Source organism: Oryctolagus cuniculus, chromosome 17, assembly GCF_051225735.1.
Source record: "Oryctolagus cuniculus isolate XC-2025 breed Fujian yellow rabbit chromosome 17, ASM5122573v1, whole genome shotgun sequence".
Classification (NCBI taxonomy): Eukaryota; Metazoa; Chordata; class Mammalia; order Lagomorpha; family Leporidae; genus Oryctolagus; species Oryctolagus cuniculus.
This window is the reverse complement of record NC_142883.1, coordinates 51,936,400-51,951,731: the sequence shown is the minus strand read 5'-3', so window position 1 is coordinate 51,951,731 and position 15,332 is coordinate 51,936,400. Positions and strand designations below refer to the sequence as shown.

General features: G+C 56.5%; 2 protein-coding genes across 2 annotated transcripts; both read right to left on the bottom strand.

Moving 5' to 3' along the window:
• Positions 1–10,604: 10,604 nt before the first annotated feature.
• TMEM95 (transmembrane protein 95) lies at positions 10,605–12,039 on the bottom strand. Its single transcript, XM_089318324.1, has 6 exons — positions 11,744–12,039; positions 11,495–11,551; positions 11,266–11,346; positions 11,158–11,178; positions 10,944–11,048; positions 10,605–10,830 (listed from the first exon to the last, which is right to left on the bottom strand). Exons 1-6 carry the CDS (start codon positions 11,907–11,909, stop codon positions 10,739–10,741), a joined length of 522 nt encoding a protein of 173 aa, XP_089174450.1. The 5' UTR covers positions 11,910–12,039; the 3' UTR covers positions 10,605–10,738.
• A 114-nt stretch (positions 12,040–12,153) lies between these two features.
• KCTD11 (potassium channel tetramerization domain containing 11) lies at positions 12,154–14,817 on the bottom strand. The gene has a single exon (XM_008270790.5). It carries the CDS (start codon positions 14,011–14,013, stop codon positions 13,315–13,317), a length of 699 nt encoding a protein of 232 aa, XP_008269012.2. The 5' UTR covers positions 14,014–14,817; the 3' UTR covers positions 12,154–13,314.
• Positions 14,818–15,332: the final 515 nt, after the last annotated feature.

Genomic DNA, 15,332 nt, shown 5'->3' with positions numbered 1-15,332 from the left:
CTCTTGGAGGGAAAAGCTCTCCCCTCTTGGTAAACACACACAAGAATGTTCCAGCATTGATAGGAAAATCTTCATAATGCAGTTCTGTTACATTGTTTTCTTGCCAACTCTCTTGCCACTGGCTCAACACGCTGTAATTGCGCGCTCCACATCTGCCCCGGGTGACACTGTGCGCGCCAAGGGTGGTGACTGCTGCCTCGGGTTCTACCCACTGAGGACAGGGTCGGCTCAGGATAGACACGGTGCTGGCTGTGAGGACGTCTGCTCGGGCAGGTTTTGGGATGGTGGTTAAGACCTGGTTGGGATGCACACATCCCATACCGAATGTCTCAGTTTTAGTCTCTGCTCTGCTTCTGATTCCAGCTTCCTGCTAATGCGCACCCTGGGAGGCAGCAGGGATGGCTCAAGTACCTGAGTCCCTGCCACTCACCTGGCCGATCTGGACAGAGCTGCAGGCCGCTGGCCTAGGCCTGGCCCAGCCCTGGCTGTTGCAGGCTTTTGCAGGCTTTTGCAGAGTGAAGCAGCAGATAAGATCTCTCTCTCTCTCTCTCTCTCTCTCTGCCTTTCAAATAAACAACAATAAATAATTTTTAAAAGAAGACTGCTGGGGGCCGGTGCCGTGGCTCACTTGGTTAACCCTCTGCCTGCAGTGCCAGCATCCCATATGGGCGCCAGGTTCTAGTCCCGGTTGCTCCTCTTCCAGTCCAGCTCTCTGCTGTGGCCCAGGAGTGCAGTGGAGGATGGCCCAAGTGCTTGGGCCCCTGCACCTGCATGGGAGACAAGGACGAAGCACCTGGCTTCGGATCGGAGCAACGCCAGGCTTAGTGGCCATTTGGGGGGTGAACCAATGGAAGGAAGACCTTTCTCTCTGTCTCTCTCACTGTCTATAACTCTACCTGTCAAATAAGTAAAAAAAAAAGACTGCTGAGTCTAATGGTCATTCCTTTGTAGATGATCTGCCTTTAAGCTCTGCTTTTTTTTTTTTTTTTCTTTTTTTGACAGGGAGAGTGGACAGTGAGAGAGAGAGACATTGGTTCACCCTCCAATGGCCGCCTCGGCCGGCGTGCTGTGGCCGGCGCACCGCGCTGATCCGATGGCAGGAGCCAGGTGCTTCTCCTGGTCTCCCATGGGATGTAGGGCCCAAGCACTCGGGCCATCCTCCACTGCACTCCCGGGCCACAGCAGAGAGCTGGCCTGGAAGAGGGGCAACCGGGACAGAATCCGGCGCCCCGACTGGGACTAGAACCCGGTGTGCCGGCGCCACAAGGTGGAGGATTAGCCTATTGAGCCGCGGCGCCGGCCTTTTTTTTTTTTTTTTTTTTTTTAAGATTTATTTATTTTTTTGAAAGGCAGAGTTTCAGAGAGACAAGAGAGAGAGAGAGAAAGTCTTCCATCTGCTAGTTCACTCCCAAGATGGCTGCAACAGCCAGAGCTGTGCTGATCTGAAGCCAGCAGTTGAGAGCCAGGAGCTTCTTCCAGGTCTCCCACGTGGGTGCAGGGGCCCAAGGACTTGGGCCATCTTCCACTGCTTTCCCAGGCCACAGCAGGGAGCTGGATTGGAAGTGGGCAGCCAGGACACGAACTAGAGCCCATATGGGAATACCTGCACTGCAGGCGGTGGCTTTACCCGCTACGCCACAGCGCCTGCCCAGCGTCGGCCCCATACCCTGCTTTAAGATGATTATTGGTGTTTTGTGATTTTGTTACAACTATCTGCATACAGATTCCTTCCGTTTTTTTTGGTTCAGTGTGTTCTGTTCCTGGTATCTAAATTCACAACTTCCGTCAGCTTTAAATTTGTTCAGTCAGCTTCTCTCTATTCTCCTTCTTCTGTTCTTGCCTTGTGGACTCCGATCAGAAGTGTGCGAGGCCCTTTCACTTTGTCTTCCATGTCTTCCAGCTTCTCTCCATGTCTTCCCTTCTCTGTGTGTCGGCGCTACCGTCCAGGTCATCCCTGCAGATCTGTCTTCCAGCTCCCCAGTTCTCCCCTGGGTGGTCCAGTGTGCTGGTGAAGCCATTCACTGAAGTGTTTTTGTTTTGTGTTTTCTTGTTGGATGAACATTACAGAGATTTCTAGGCTGATAACTTTTGTATTCACTGACAGGCACACACTTAGCCGCACAGCTCAATGAATTGCAACAAAAGCGTACATCCTTTAAGGCAGGTAGATCCGGAACATTCACATGATCTCAGAAAGTTCCTTCGGCCCCATTTGCAGTCGGTTGTATCTCCCAGAGGCAACTATAATTCTGGTTTTTAAAAAAAGATGTATTTCTTTGCAAGAAAGAATGACGTAGAGAGGTAGAGACAGAGGTCTTGCACCTGCTGGTTCGATGCCCACATGGCCAGGATGAAGACAGGAGGCTGGGTCTCCCGTGTGGGTGGCAGGGGCCCACATACTTGGATTGAAGTGGGGCAGCTGGGACTGGAGCCCATGCAGCAGGCAGCTGAACCCACTGTGCCACGAAGCCAGCCCCTATAATTCTGAGTTCTAAAACCCTCAGACCATTTTTCTCTTTTCTTGACCTTCTTGTAAATGGATTCAAGTAATTCTTATTACTTTTTCAGTTTCTTTCACTCAACATAATGCTTTAAGAATTTTTTTGAAAGGTAAAGTGATGGGGGAGAGAGAGAGAGAGAGAGAGAGAGAGAGAGAGAGAGAGAACGAGCTCTTCCTTCTACTAGTTCACTCCCCAAATGGCCACAACAGTTGGGGCTGGGCCAGGCTGAAGCCAGGAGTCAGGAGCTACTCCTGTGTCTCGACCTGGCTGCAGGGCCCATGTACTTGGGCATCTTTTCCTGCTTTCCCTAGGCCTTTAGCAGGGAGCTGGGTCAGAAGTGGAGCAGCCAGGACATGAATGGGTGCCCATATGGGATGTAAGCATCAAAGGTGGCAGCTTAGCCTGCTGTGCCACAGTGCCAGCCCCAAGACTTTTTTATAGCAGGTATGTAGTTACATTTCATTGTGTTTTTAGCTTACATTAATTAAATTACTTAGTGATTGATGATATCGAGTATCTTTCCATGTGCGTATTTACCATCCACATCTTTTTTTTGTGAACTGTTTTATTCTTTTGACTGCTTTTCTTTCTTTTTATTTATTTATTTTATTAAAGACAGAGTTACAGAGAGAGGGGGGGAGAGAGAGAGAGAGAGAGAGAGAGAGAGAGGTCTTCCATCAGCTAATTCACTCAGCTGGAACTGAGCGGATCTGAAACCAGCAGACAGGAGCATCTTCTGGGTCTCCCACGTGGGTGCTAGGGCCCAAGCACTCAGGCCATCTTCTGCTGCTTTCCCAGGTGTACTACCAGGGAGCTGGACTGGACTAGAACACTACATCACAGCGCTTGCCCCTTGATTGATTTTCTTTTTTAATTTTTGTTATAAAAGACTTATTTATTTATTTGAAAGTCAGAGTTACACAGATAGAGAGGTCTTCCATCTGCTGGTTCACTCCCCAATTGACCACAACAGCTGGAGCTGGGCCAAAGCCAGGAGCTTCTTCAAGGTCTCCCACATGGGTGCAGGGGACCAAGGACTTGGGCCATCTTCCACTGCTTTCCCAGGCCACAGCAGAGAGCTGGATTGGAAGTGGAGCAGCTGGGACTCAAACCCGTGCCCATATGTGATGCCAGCAGCATAGCGCTCACCCCTAACTATTACATTTTTCAGTTCATATTTTCAACCAAGGATATTTTTGGTCCTTTCCTCAAATTTTCCTTGTCATTTTTTTTATAGTCTCCTGTTGCTTTCTGGTTTTTTTTCTACATTTTTTGTTAAATATTTCATTCATAGTTTTATTTTGCTTTTTAGATTCCAATTTGTAGTATCCTTACAGACCTAAATCTAAATCATTCACGGTGCATTATTCCCTGGGTGTCTAGTGGCCTGTGATTGTGAGATTGTATTTTATTGATCTCAATTTTTAAGGCTCCCAAAGGCCTACATTTGAGATATTTTGCTCCAGAGCAAAAATGTCAGCTGTTTCTGCCCGGAGCCAGAGGTTGTCACAACCTGAGCCGGCCTTGGCGTCGTTCAGGACTTCCGGGTTAGTGCAGGAACCTCCAGGTAGCCTCTGCTCCTTGCGATGGGCTCATAGTTGCCTGCAATACCAGCACCGGCAGAAGCACAGGTTCTCAGCGCACGCGTGGCGAATGAATGAAAAGCAGTAGCTCTCACAACAGGAAGAAGTAAGAGGGCTGTGGGGATGCGGAGAAACGAGGGAATATTGTTCCTGGACTGAACAGAACCATGAGGAGGGAAGAATTCATGAAAGAGCTAGCGTCTGAGCTCGCCCTGAGTGACAAGGCAGTCCAGGACCGGGGTTTATCTCAGGGGCTGAGGCCCGCAACCCACACCAGAGCACCTGGGTTCTGTTCCCAGCTCTGGCTCCTAACTCCAGCTTTTTTTTTTTTTTTTTTTTTTTTTTTTTGACAGGCAGAGTGGACAGTGAGAGAGAGAGAGAGAGAGAGAGAAAGGTCTTCCTTTTCTGTTGGTTCACCCTCCAATGGCCACCACGGCCGGCGCGCTGCAGCCAGCGCACCGCGCTGATCCGAAGGCAGGAGCCAGGTACTTCTCCTGGTCTCCCATGGGGTGCAGGACCCAAGCACCTGGGCCATCCTCCACTGCACTCCCTGGCCACAGCAGAGAGCTGGCCTGGAAGAGGGGCAACCGGGACAGAATCCAGTGCCCCGACCGGGACTAGAACCCGGTGTGCCGGCGCCGCTAGGTGGAGGATTAGCCTAGTGAGCCACGGCGCCGGCCTAACTCCAGCTTCTTGCTGATGCAGATCTTGGGGGACAGCCTGATCTTTAAGTAGTTGAGTCCGTTGCCACCCATGTGGGAGACCTGGCCTGTGATCCTGGCCCAGCCCTGGCCCAACCTTAGCCACTGCAGATATCTGGGGAGCTCTGTCTGTCTTTCTGTGTCTCTCTGCCTCTCAGATAAAATAACAGGGGGGCTGGCATTGTGGCCTAGCAGGTTAAGCCACTGCTTGTGATGCCAGCATCCCACATCACAGTGCTGGTTTGCATCCCGGCTGCTCCGCTTCTGGCTAATGTGCCTGGGAAGGCCGCAGAGGATGGTCCAAATACTTGGGCCCCTGCCACCCACAGGAGAGTCCAGGATGGTGCTCCTGGCTCCACCCTGCCTCAGACCTGGCTGTGATGGCCACCTGGGGAGTGAACCAGCAGATGGAACATCTCTCTCTCTCTCTCTCTCTCTCCCTCTCTTCCTATTGCTCTTTCAAATAAATAAATATTTAAAAACAATAATTTTTAAAAGATAAGGAGGGAGCCGGCGCCGTGGCTCAATAGGCTAATCCTCCACCTTGCGGCGCCGGCACACCGGGTTCTAGTCCCGGTTGGGGCGCCGGATTCTGTCCCGGTCGCCCCTCTTCCAGGCCAGCTCTCTGCTATGGCCAGGGAGTGCAGTGGAGGATGGCCCAGGTGCTTGGGCCCTGCACCCCATGGGAGACCAGGAAAAGCACCTGGCTCCTGGCTCCTGCCAGGATCAGCGCGGTGCGCCGGCTGCAGCGGCGGCCATTGGAGGGTGAACCAACGGCAAAGGAAGACCTTTCTCTCTCTGTCTCTCTCTCACTGTCCACTCTGCCTGTCAAAAAAAAAAAAAAAAAAAAAAAAGAAAAAAAAAAAAGATAAGGAGGGGTGGAGGGGTGGTGTGCAGCAGGTTAAACTGCCCCTTGACACATCCACATCCCATCTAGCTGCTCCGCTTCTGATCCAGCTTCCTGCTTGTGCACCTGGGAAGGCAGAGGATGATGGCTCAAGTGCTTGGGGCCCTGCACCCACGTGGAAGACCTCGAGGAAGCTCCTAGCAACTGGCTTTGGCCTGGCCCAGCCCTGGCTATTGTGGCCATTTGTGGAGTGAGTCAGTGGATGGAAGATCTCTCTCCCTCTCTTTGTCTCTCCTTCTCTCTGTAACTCTACCTCTCAAATAAATAAATTTTACAAAACAAAAACAGATGAAGAAACAGGTACAGGTACAGAGAGGTTAATTATCTCGCCCAGGATCCAGGGGGAGAAAAAGACAGGGTCTAAAATCAGTCAGCCCACTTTTTTTTTTTTTTTTTTTTTTTTTTTACAGGCAGAGTTAGACAGTGTGAGAGAGAGACAGAGAGTTATAGACAGTGAGAGAGACAGAGAGAAAGGTCTTCCTTCTGTTGGTTCACTCACCTAATGGTTGCTACAGCTGGCGCTGTGCTGGTCTGAAGCCAGGAGCCAGGTGCTTCCTCCTGGTCTCCCATGAGGGTGCAGGGATGTGCCTGCCTGCAGCACAATGAACGGGGTTTCCTGAAACAGCAAGTGGGAATGCGGGGACAAGGACACAAAGAATGGAGCCAAGACAAATCCTGATCAAGGCTGTTTATTCAACAAGTCCAGTAGTATTTAAACATGACCAGTTGTATACAGAAGATTTACATATCCAAAAGACTTTTGGGGTTACAAAGGGTCTTCCACTTAACAGATCGCAAAATGTTATCAATCATTGATTACAAGGGTATAATAAAACACCTAGGTGATAAATGCAGGTTTCAGGTGTGACTGATTATCTACATCATCTCTTGTGAGAAGTCTAACAGTGAGATAAGGAAGGTCCTGCCTCTTCCTGGAACCTCCTTAGCCTTTTGTCTGTGCTGTAATAAGATATAGGAGGCTGTTCTTCATTTTTTTTTTTTAACAGGCAGAGTGGACAGTGAGAGAGAGACAGAGAGAAAGGTCTTCCTTTGCCATTGATTCACCCTCCAATGGCCGCCGTGGCTGGCGTGCTGCGGCCAGCGCATCGTGCTGATCTGAAGGCAGGAGCCAGGTGCTTCTCCTGGTCTCCCATGGGAGACCATGGGGTGCAGGGCCCATGGGATGCAGGGCCCAAGCACTTGGGCCATCCTCCACTGCACTCCCTGGCCACAGCAGAGAGCTGGCCTGGAAGAGGGGCAACCGGGACAGAATCCGTCGCCCCGACCCGGACTAGAACCCGGTGTGCCGGCGCCACAGGCGGAGGATTACCTATTGAGCCGCGGTGCTGGCCCATCCATATGTTTAAGTGTAAAGAAAAAGGGAGACTGCCTGCGGCTGCCCACACAAGGACCCAAGCACTTGGGCCATCCTCCACTGCCCTCCTGGGCCACAGCAGAGAGCTGGACTGGAAGAGGAGCAACCAGGACTAGTACCCAGCACCCCATCCGGGACTAGAACCTGGGGTGCTGGCACCACAGGCAGAGAATTAGCCAAGTGAGCCATGGCGCTGGCCATCTTTTTTTTTTTTTTTTTAATATGTATTTATTTATTTGACAGGCAGAGTTACAGAGATACAGAGGCAGAAGGGGGGAGGGAGGGAGAGAGAGAGGGAGGGAGAGAGAGAGAGGTCTTCCATCTGCTGGTTCACTCCCCAGATGGCCACACGGCCGGAGCTGCACAGGAGCCAGGAGCTTCTTCCAGGTCTCCCACGCAGGTGCAGGGGCCCAAGGACTTGGGCCATCTTCTACTGCTTTCCCAGGCCACAGCAGAGAGCTGGATCTGAAGTGGAGCAGCCGGGACTAGAACTGGCACCCATATGGGATGCCGGCACTGCAGGTGGCGGCTTTACCCACTATTCCAGAGCACCAGCCCCTCAGCCTATACATTCTTAACCATCATGTGATGCTGGACAGAAGACGCAAGCTGTGTGGAGTTTTAGGAGGGCCAGTGTGGTCCCTGAGGGCCCACCTGGGAGGGCCACAGGCAGCACAGAGGCCCTCCGGGAATGGAGGGACTGTGGGCAGGTGTTAGGTGCAGGGGATGCAGCTGTTGCTCCAAACCCCCACGTCTCCTATTGGGAGTGCCTGGGTTAAGGCCCTGCTGTTCCATGCTTCTGATCCAGGTTCCTGCCTGGAAGGCAGCAGATTATGGTCAAGATATTTGAGTTCCTGCCACCCACGTGGGAGATCTGGGTGGAGTTCCAGACTTCTGGCTTTGGCCTGGACAAGCAGATATTTGGGGAGTGAATTAGTGGATAGGAGCTCCCTCTCTTTCTCTCTGCCTCCCCCCTCTCCCTCTACCTCAGATAAATGAATCAATCTTTACAAAATATTTATTTTATTTGAAAGGCAGAGTTATAGAGATGAGACACACACACACATACACACACAGAGAAATCTTCCACCTGCTGGTTTATTCCCCAGATGGCCACAATGGCAGGGGCTGGTTCAGGCCAAAGCCAGGAGCCTGGAGCTCTCTGGGTCTCCCACTTCTGCTCTCCCAGGTGCATTAGCAGGGAGCTGGACTGGAAGTGGAGTAACTGGGATGGGATCTAGAGCTCTGATGTGAGATGTGGCGTTGCAAGCAGTAACTTAACCATCGCACCACAACGCCGGCCCCTCTCATCCTGTCTTGTGCAGTCATGCTGCCTAGCACCTGGTAACTATGCCCTAAGTAATTGTCAAGTGAATGAATGAAGGAGTTGTTTGACCTTGGACAAATTGTACATTTTTTTCTTTTTTAGGAAAATGAGGCCAGCATGTGGCACGGCAGGTTCAGCCTCCACCTGTGAAGCCAGCATGTGATGTGAGTGCTGGTTCCAGTCCTGGCTGCTCCACTTCTGATCCAATTCCCTGCTAATGCACCTAGGAAAGCGGCAGAAGATGGCCCAGGTGCTTGGGCCAATGCCATCCACGTGGGAGACCAGGATGAAGTTCCTGGGTCCTGGCTTCAGCCTGGCCCAGTGACAATGGTTGCCGATATTCGGGGAGTGACCCAGCAGATGGAAGATTCCCCTCTCCCTTCCTCTGTAACTCGACCTTTCAAACAAACAAAATCTTTTTCTTAAAAAAATTATTTATGAGGCAGAGATAAATACAGACAAATGGAGCTTCTATCCATGGCTCCCTCCTCAAATGCCTGTAATGGCCAGGGCTGGGCTAAAGCTGGGAGCTGGGAACACACTCCAGGTTTCCTGTGTTGGGGGCAGGGACCCACATATTGAAGCCATTGCCTGCGGCCTCCACCTCCCAGGGTGTTCATTAGCAGGAGGCTGGAATGGGGAATGGTGCTGGGCTCAACCTCGGGCACTGCAATGTGAGTGTGGGCACCACACCAGTGTCTTCACCACCTGTCAAAGCCAACTCCAAGTTCCTGGTCTCCTGTGATCGCTGGGTCTCATTGTGTGTATGTAAAACGAAGGGATTGGACTAGAATGTATAACACTAGATGGAAGGTCCTCTTCCTCTTGTGAAAGGGGTAGGGATTCCTCTCCCCTCCCTGGGGCCCCAGGAGCACCCCTAGAACTCTGCTTCCTTTTATAAATGTTTATTTATTTTCATCTATTTGAAAGGCAGAGAGAGAGGGAGAGGAAGAGGAAGGGAGAGGGGGAGAGAGAGAGAAAGGAGAGAGGGAGACATCTTCCATCCGCTGGTTCACTCCCCAAATGCCTACAACATGCAGGGCTGGGCCAGGCTGAAGGCGGGAGCCAGGAGCTCCACCTGGTCTCCCACGTGGCGGGGTGGGGGGGCAGTGGGGGTAGCACATCTTCTGTTGCCTCCCAAGATGCCGGACCGGGAGATGCAAGCGTCCCAAGCAACAGCTTAATCACTGTCCCCCGAATGCCTGCCCAGAGCAGCGGCTCTAAGCCTCTCTTCAGGTTACAGGAACCAAGGCCCCAGGTCGCCACTGGTTCCAGAACATCTCCAGGTGGGGCTCATGCAGCCTCCAATGCACCCTGGAGCTGCCGGCGACCTAGTTTGAAAATCACGGGGCTAGGTGAGAACCGGGGGTCCTCTCTGACCCAGGGGCTTGGGCTGGGACTTGGCCCAGGCGACAGATCTCACTTTTCACGTCCCATCTCCCATCCCTAAACCAAAACCCCCTGAATGCGAAGGAACCACACACTACCGGCATTTTGCACAGGATCACTCTTTGCCGGCGCACAGTGGGGCGCTGAGGTGCATGCTTGGTCTCTACCCATTAGGTGCCAGTGGCACAGCCCCTGCGCCCAGCTGAACCCATCAGAACTGTCCCCATCCCCTGCAGTGCAACATCACCCCTGTTGAGAACCAGGGGCTTCGAGAGGCCGCTGTCGCTGTCGCTGTGTCCCCCTGCCCTCGCTGGCCGCAGACAGACGGGAGATGACGGAGGGGGTGGAGCAGCAGGTTTAGTTGGGCCCAGCGGGAGGAAGGCCCAGGCTTCTCGCTGGGACACAATGGAGGGAGCGCATGCCAGCGGCCTCACTGATGTGGTCTGGCTGCAGGGGGAGGGAGTTTTCCAGAACGCTCGTTCCCAGATCCCCAGTCAGTCACAAGAGGGCCCAGAGACGCTTCTGGGGCGGCCAGCCCCCGCTTTCCGGGAACAGAGCGAGGGCTGTGGGAGGGGTGGTGGTGGCGTGCAGGGGATTCTTTCCTTCTGTAGATAATTTCCTGGCAGGGTTGGCTGCCCTGTCTGATTGGTGGAGGGCCAGGGGGGGATGGAACTTTCCAGCTGCGGGTGTCTGGGTTCCTGGAGGCCATCTGATGCCGGGATGGTGGGGACATCTAGATTTTGGGGTCAGGAAGGCTGGGACCAGGGAGGGCTGCTGGTCGAGGTGTGGGGTATGCCCCTCTTAGAGGCAGCTGTCAGCATCTCACCAGTCACCTGCCGGCTCGGAGGTGTCGGGACCTGAGGGCAGAGGATGGGGGAGGGGCAGTGAGGAGGATGGGCGATGGGAGGCAGTGGGCAGTGTAGGAGGCCAGGAGGCCGTCTCCCGTCCCCACAACTCACTCCACCAGGAGGCTCAGAACGCCCAGGAGCAGGGCAGCTCCGGAGACGCAGAGGAGCAGAATCCTGGCTTCCCAAAGATCGTGACTTCCTAAAGAGAACCCAGGAGCCCGTCACGGATCCTGGGGACCATGCCCGCTGATGCAGGGGGAGCCCCGGGGCGCAGGGATCTGGGCAGGGTGGGCGGGGCTGGGGAGTAAAGACCTGGAGAGCAGCGCTTTCGGGGCCAACAGGACACCTCGGCACTCCTGCAGGTGGAGCAGTTGTACAGGATGGTGCTGCCCCCTGCAGGAGACAGCGGGCGCAGCACTGGGAAGGGGAGGCCCAGGCCTCTCCCCTTCCAGCTGCCTACCGACTTCCTCCCCAGCAACCGGTCTCTCCTCTGCTACCCGGGAGAGCCCTCTCCCTTTCTACTCACGGCAGGCCGGAGCACAGAGAGCTGCAATGAGATAAGGCAGGGGTGGCCTGGATGAGCCGCCTAGCCGCGCACCCCTTTGCCGCCCAGCCCAGCCGTGGGCATCCGTACCTTCCCTGGTGTACTGGGGGATCAGGGTCTTCTGCAGCCATTGCCAATAGGGTGGGAGTGAAGAGAGAGACCTTTTGATCTCTGAGGAGGCAGAGAGCAGCGATATTGCCCTGGGCCTCAACCCTGCCAGCTCCCAGCCCCTCCTCCCTGCCCAAGCCCCCCTCCTCTACCTCTCCAGCCCCAGCCCCCCTTCCCCTCCTGGGTTTCAGCCCAAGCCCCTTGACCTCACCGATGACCCTGAGGACTCTGTGAGTCTTCTCTGTGACCTTGTTCATGGTCACCTCATCTGTGGAGGTGGGCAAGGGCCAGTGACTCCCTCACTGGCACTGGGGGGGTTCTGGAGCCCCTCCTACTTCCCTGGGATCGCAGAGGGAGAGGCTGGGGTAGCCAGAGAGGGCTGAGAGGCACAGCTGAGAAGCCACATGCTACCCGCCTTGGGTTGGGGCTGACTGTTGCTGGCTCTGGGGTCAGGCCTTACCCAGGGCAAAGGCGGAGAAATCTGGGGAGGCCCATTCCTTCCACTGGGCCTCCATCTGGCTGCAGAGCCGTGCCAGGCGGCCTGACAAGTCTCTGTCCGGGAGGCGGCAGAAGATACAGGCCTGGGTGGCAGCCAGGAATACCCCAGCTAGTGCCAGGCTCCTCATGACGCCTGCCGGGTGGGGGGTGGGGGCAGGCACCCCTGGGCTGGGAAGGCCTCAGAATGCAGGGTTCCAGCCCTTCGCCTGGAGTGTTTCAGCACACTTGCTGGTTCTAGAATGTTCCAGAGCAATGCTAGTGCTCCATCCTTGGCTGGCATAAAGCTGGGTACAAGGAACTGCAATCCAGAAGACATGGAGATGGCCAGAGACAGAAGTGGGGAGCCAGAGCCTCAGCCTGGCTTCAGCAGTCTTCACAAAGCAATTTTATTTATTGTTCTTTGAAATCAAGGCCGGTGATAAATCACGAGTGACTTCTCCAGCAAAGCTGTGCATGTGTATCCCATCCGTCCACAAGGACCCCCAAGCCCCATATCCTCCCCCACTCTCCCTCCCTGCCCTGGGCAGCCTTGGGCCTTCCCCAGCTATCTCCTAGCAACAGGCTCATGGTTGCCTCAGCAACCAGGAGTTCCACACAGGCCTCAGAGGCCCAGCGAGCCCAGAGACTTCTCCTAGCTCTCACCAGGAAGATCCCAGTGACTCAAACCCCAGCAGGCCCCTCCTGCCTACGTGGGGATGTGGGCACATAAACACACACACACAAACACACACCCTATGATTAAACCACGGAGTCGCCGTCTACTCACAGACACACCTGTGCCCCTGCAGTGGCTGGGCAACCCTGGCAGGCCTGGACCTGCAGAGACCACAGGTGGGTCGGGCCATCACACAGACCAGAATCAGCTGCCAGGTACCCACACGCCAGACACGCACTGGCTGACACGAACACACACGGAGGCAGGCTAGGACACCGCCCTCTTCCCCCGGCCGGCCCCACCATCAATGTGGGATCCTTGGAAACAGAATTCCAGAGGGGGCTCCAGCCCCAGCGCTAATGGGGCTTCTCCTAGCTCCCTTCCGCCAGTGAGGGTGGGGCATGCCCTTCCTGCCGCCCTCAGTAGGCAGACTGGGATACAGCAAAGAACCTCCCTTCCCACATTCCAGAATGTTCTGGCCTCTCATTGGTCAGATCAGGCCTACCTGGCCCCAGGAGGAGAAGCCACGGTCCAGGGGACCACGTTAGGGCCATCCCAAGTGCCACCTTATGCCTCAGCCCTAAGCTTCCTGCAGGGAGCCCTAGGCCTCGCCTTGGCAGATCCAGGAGTACTGAGCTCCACCCAGGAGACGCTGGGAGTCCCCAGGCCTCAGGCGAGAAGAAGCCAAGAGAGTGCTCCCAAGATCAGCATTGGCCCATAGCCTCGGTGCTCCCTGCGAATGCTCCGTGGGCGCGATTCCCGCCCACATCAGGTGCAGCGGGACCCCGACTCTCCCAGCTCCCGAGGTGCAGGAGCCCCGTTACCTCCTTGGCCGCCCCGTTCCCTCCCTTCCCACGATCAAGCTGATGGCAGCATCTTCAGTGCCGGACAAAGCGCAGGGACCGCGAGTTCAGCAGGTCCTCGGGGTCAGGGAAGACGGAGTCGAGGCGGAAGCTGTGCTCCAGGGCCACCCGCAGCACCTCCTCCAGGAAGCTCGGCGTGCCCACCACCTCCCGCCGCTCTCCCGGCCCCCCAGTCCACAGCGGCTGTAGCCCCAGTCTCCCATACTCCGCTTCGGGGAGCTCCGCAGGGCGGGGGGCCCACTCCAGACGGAAATGAGGGCCCCCCTCTGCCCTGTCCCCAGCAGCCACGCCAAATCGGGCCCGCAAGGCCCCCAGACACTCGGGGTCAGTGCAGAAGAGGTTGGCTCGGAAGGTGTCCACCTGGACGGAGCTCAGCTCGTAGTGGTGCGGGCCCCTGCGGGCCGAGAAGTGCACCAGGCGCGGGCTGACGTCCACGTCTGCGTGGAGCAGGGCGGCTGTGGGCGCAGCGGTCCCCCGAGAGGCCTCCAGCTCCCGCAGGGCATCCAAGAGGGGCCGGATCTGGTAGAAGTCGGCTTCTGCCCTGAGAAGAGCTGTCTCTCCGTAGCCACGGGGCAGGTCCAGGCGGCCCAGGCGCAGGAAGTTGAGGATGTGTCGGAAGGCCTTGCCGTCCCTGTCGATGAAGTAGTGGCCCCCTCCTTGGGGGCTGAGGCTGGCGGGCATGGGCGTGTCCGCCCTAAACATGGCCCCCAGCATGGAGTCTGGGAAGCGGGTCAGGGTCTCCAGGGTGGTGGAGTATAGCGTTCCCCCCACATTCAGGGTCACAGGGCCCCCAAAGGAGGGGGGCGGGGAGGGCACAGGAGGAGGGGAAATTTTGGGGGTACAGGAGGCACCGAAGGAGAAGGAAAGATCGAATTCCCTGGGTGTGTGCAGAATTGGGTGGTGAGGTTCAGGCTAGGTTGGAGGCCCGGGAGGCAAGGCAAGGAGTTCACCCCGGCTACCTTGTGTGAGATGGGGTGGGGGCCTGAGGGAGGGCTGGCTTCAGGCACAGAGATTCCTGAAAGGCTGGGAGAGCAGCTAACAGCAGAGAGCAGTCAGAGAGGGGAAGGAGTTCTCAGTGCAGGCTTATCCGGTTTTGGGAGATATGCCGACAATGGGTTTCAGGAATCCCACTCAGCAGGTGACAGTGGCGAGCTCAGGGCCAACTCTTCGGAGGGTTCAGCTTCCGAGTTCCTGGGCAGATCAATGTCGCCGTAGACGAGTCGACGCAGGGCCCCGGGGCCGGTCGGTCGAAGGCCTGGCTTGGCTCAGGGCACGGGTCCCAGGGGATGGAGGCGGAGGCGCTGATGGGAGCGGATGGCCGAGCCGCCCTATACCGGCTGGGAAGCGACAATCCTCCGTCTGAGCTGGGAGTGTCCGAGGGCGCTGATGGAGGCTGGCGCGAGCCTCAGGACCCGGACGCCGCTGCCTTTCCCGGTTGTCGCCGCGGCCGCCGAGGTCCTCTCCGCCCCCAGGAAGTGGCCTAAGGGCAGCGGCCAGGGCCCTTTAAGAGACGGCCCCGCCCCCGCCCCGCCCCCCGCCCCCGCCCGGCTCGCGCCGCTGGGGTGGAGGCGGGGGCCCAGAGTGGCCGGAGGGACGGGGCGGACGCGCCGGGCGGGCGGCCTCGGGCGGGGGTGGGGTGACTCAGGCGCGTCGCCCCGGATGCGGCCGCGACAGCCCCGCAGGTGTGCTCGGCCTCACGTCTGGAAACCTGGCGGGGGCCGGAGTTCGCCATTCCTGCTCGCTAACACGAGCGAGGCCCGGCCATCCCCCGGGCCAGCGCCCAGTTTCCTCCCAGTGGCTCCCGTGGGGAACTCCCGAGGGGGCGGGTGCTGAGCAGCCGAATTCCGGGGATGCCTCCGGGCCGGGGTGGCTGGAGCCTGCTCTCTCCGTCCCGGCGCCGTGCCAGCTCCCGCTAAGGGAAGGCCGGCCCCCACCCCGCACGGGCGGCCCCTCGCGCCGGGACCGAGAGCCCGGGGCCCCCAGCTGAGGCTGAAGCTGCCCCCTCCCTCCCCGGGGAGGGTCACGAGCTCCCA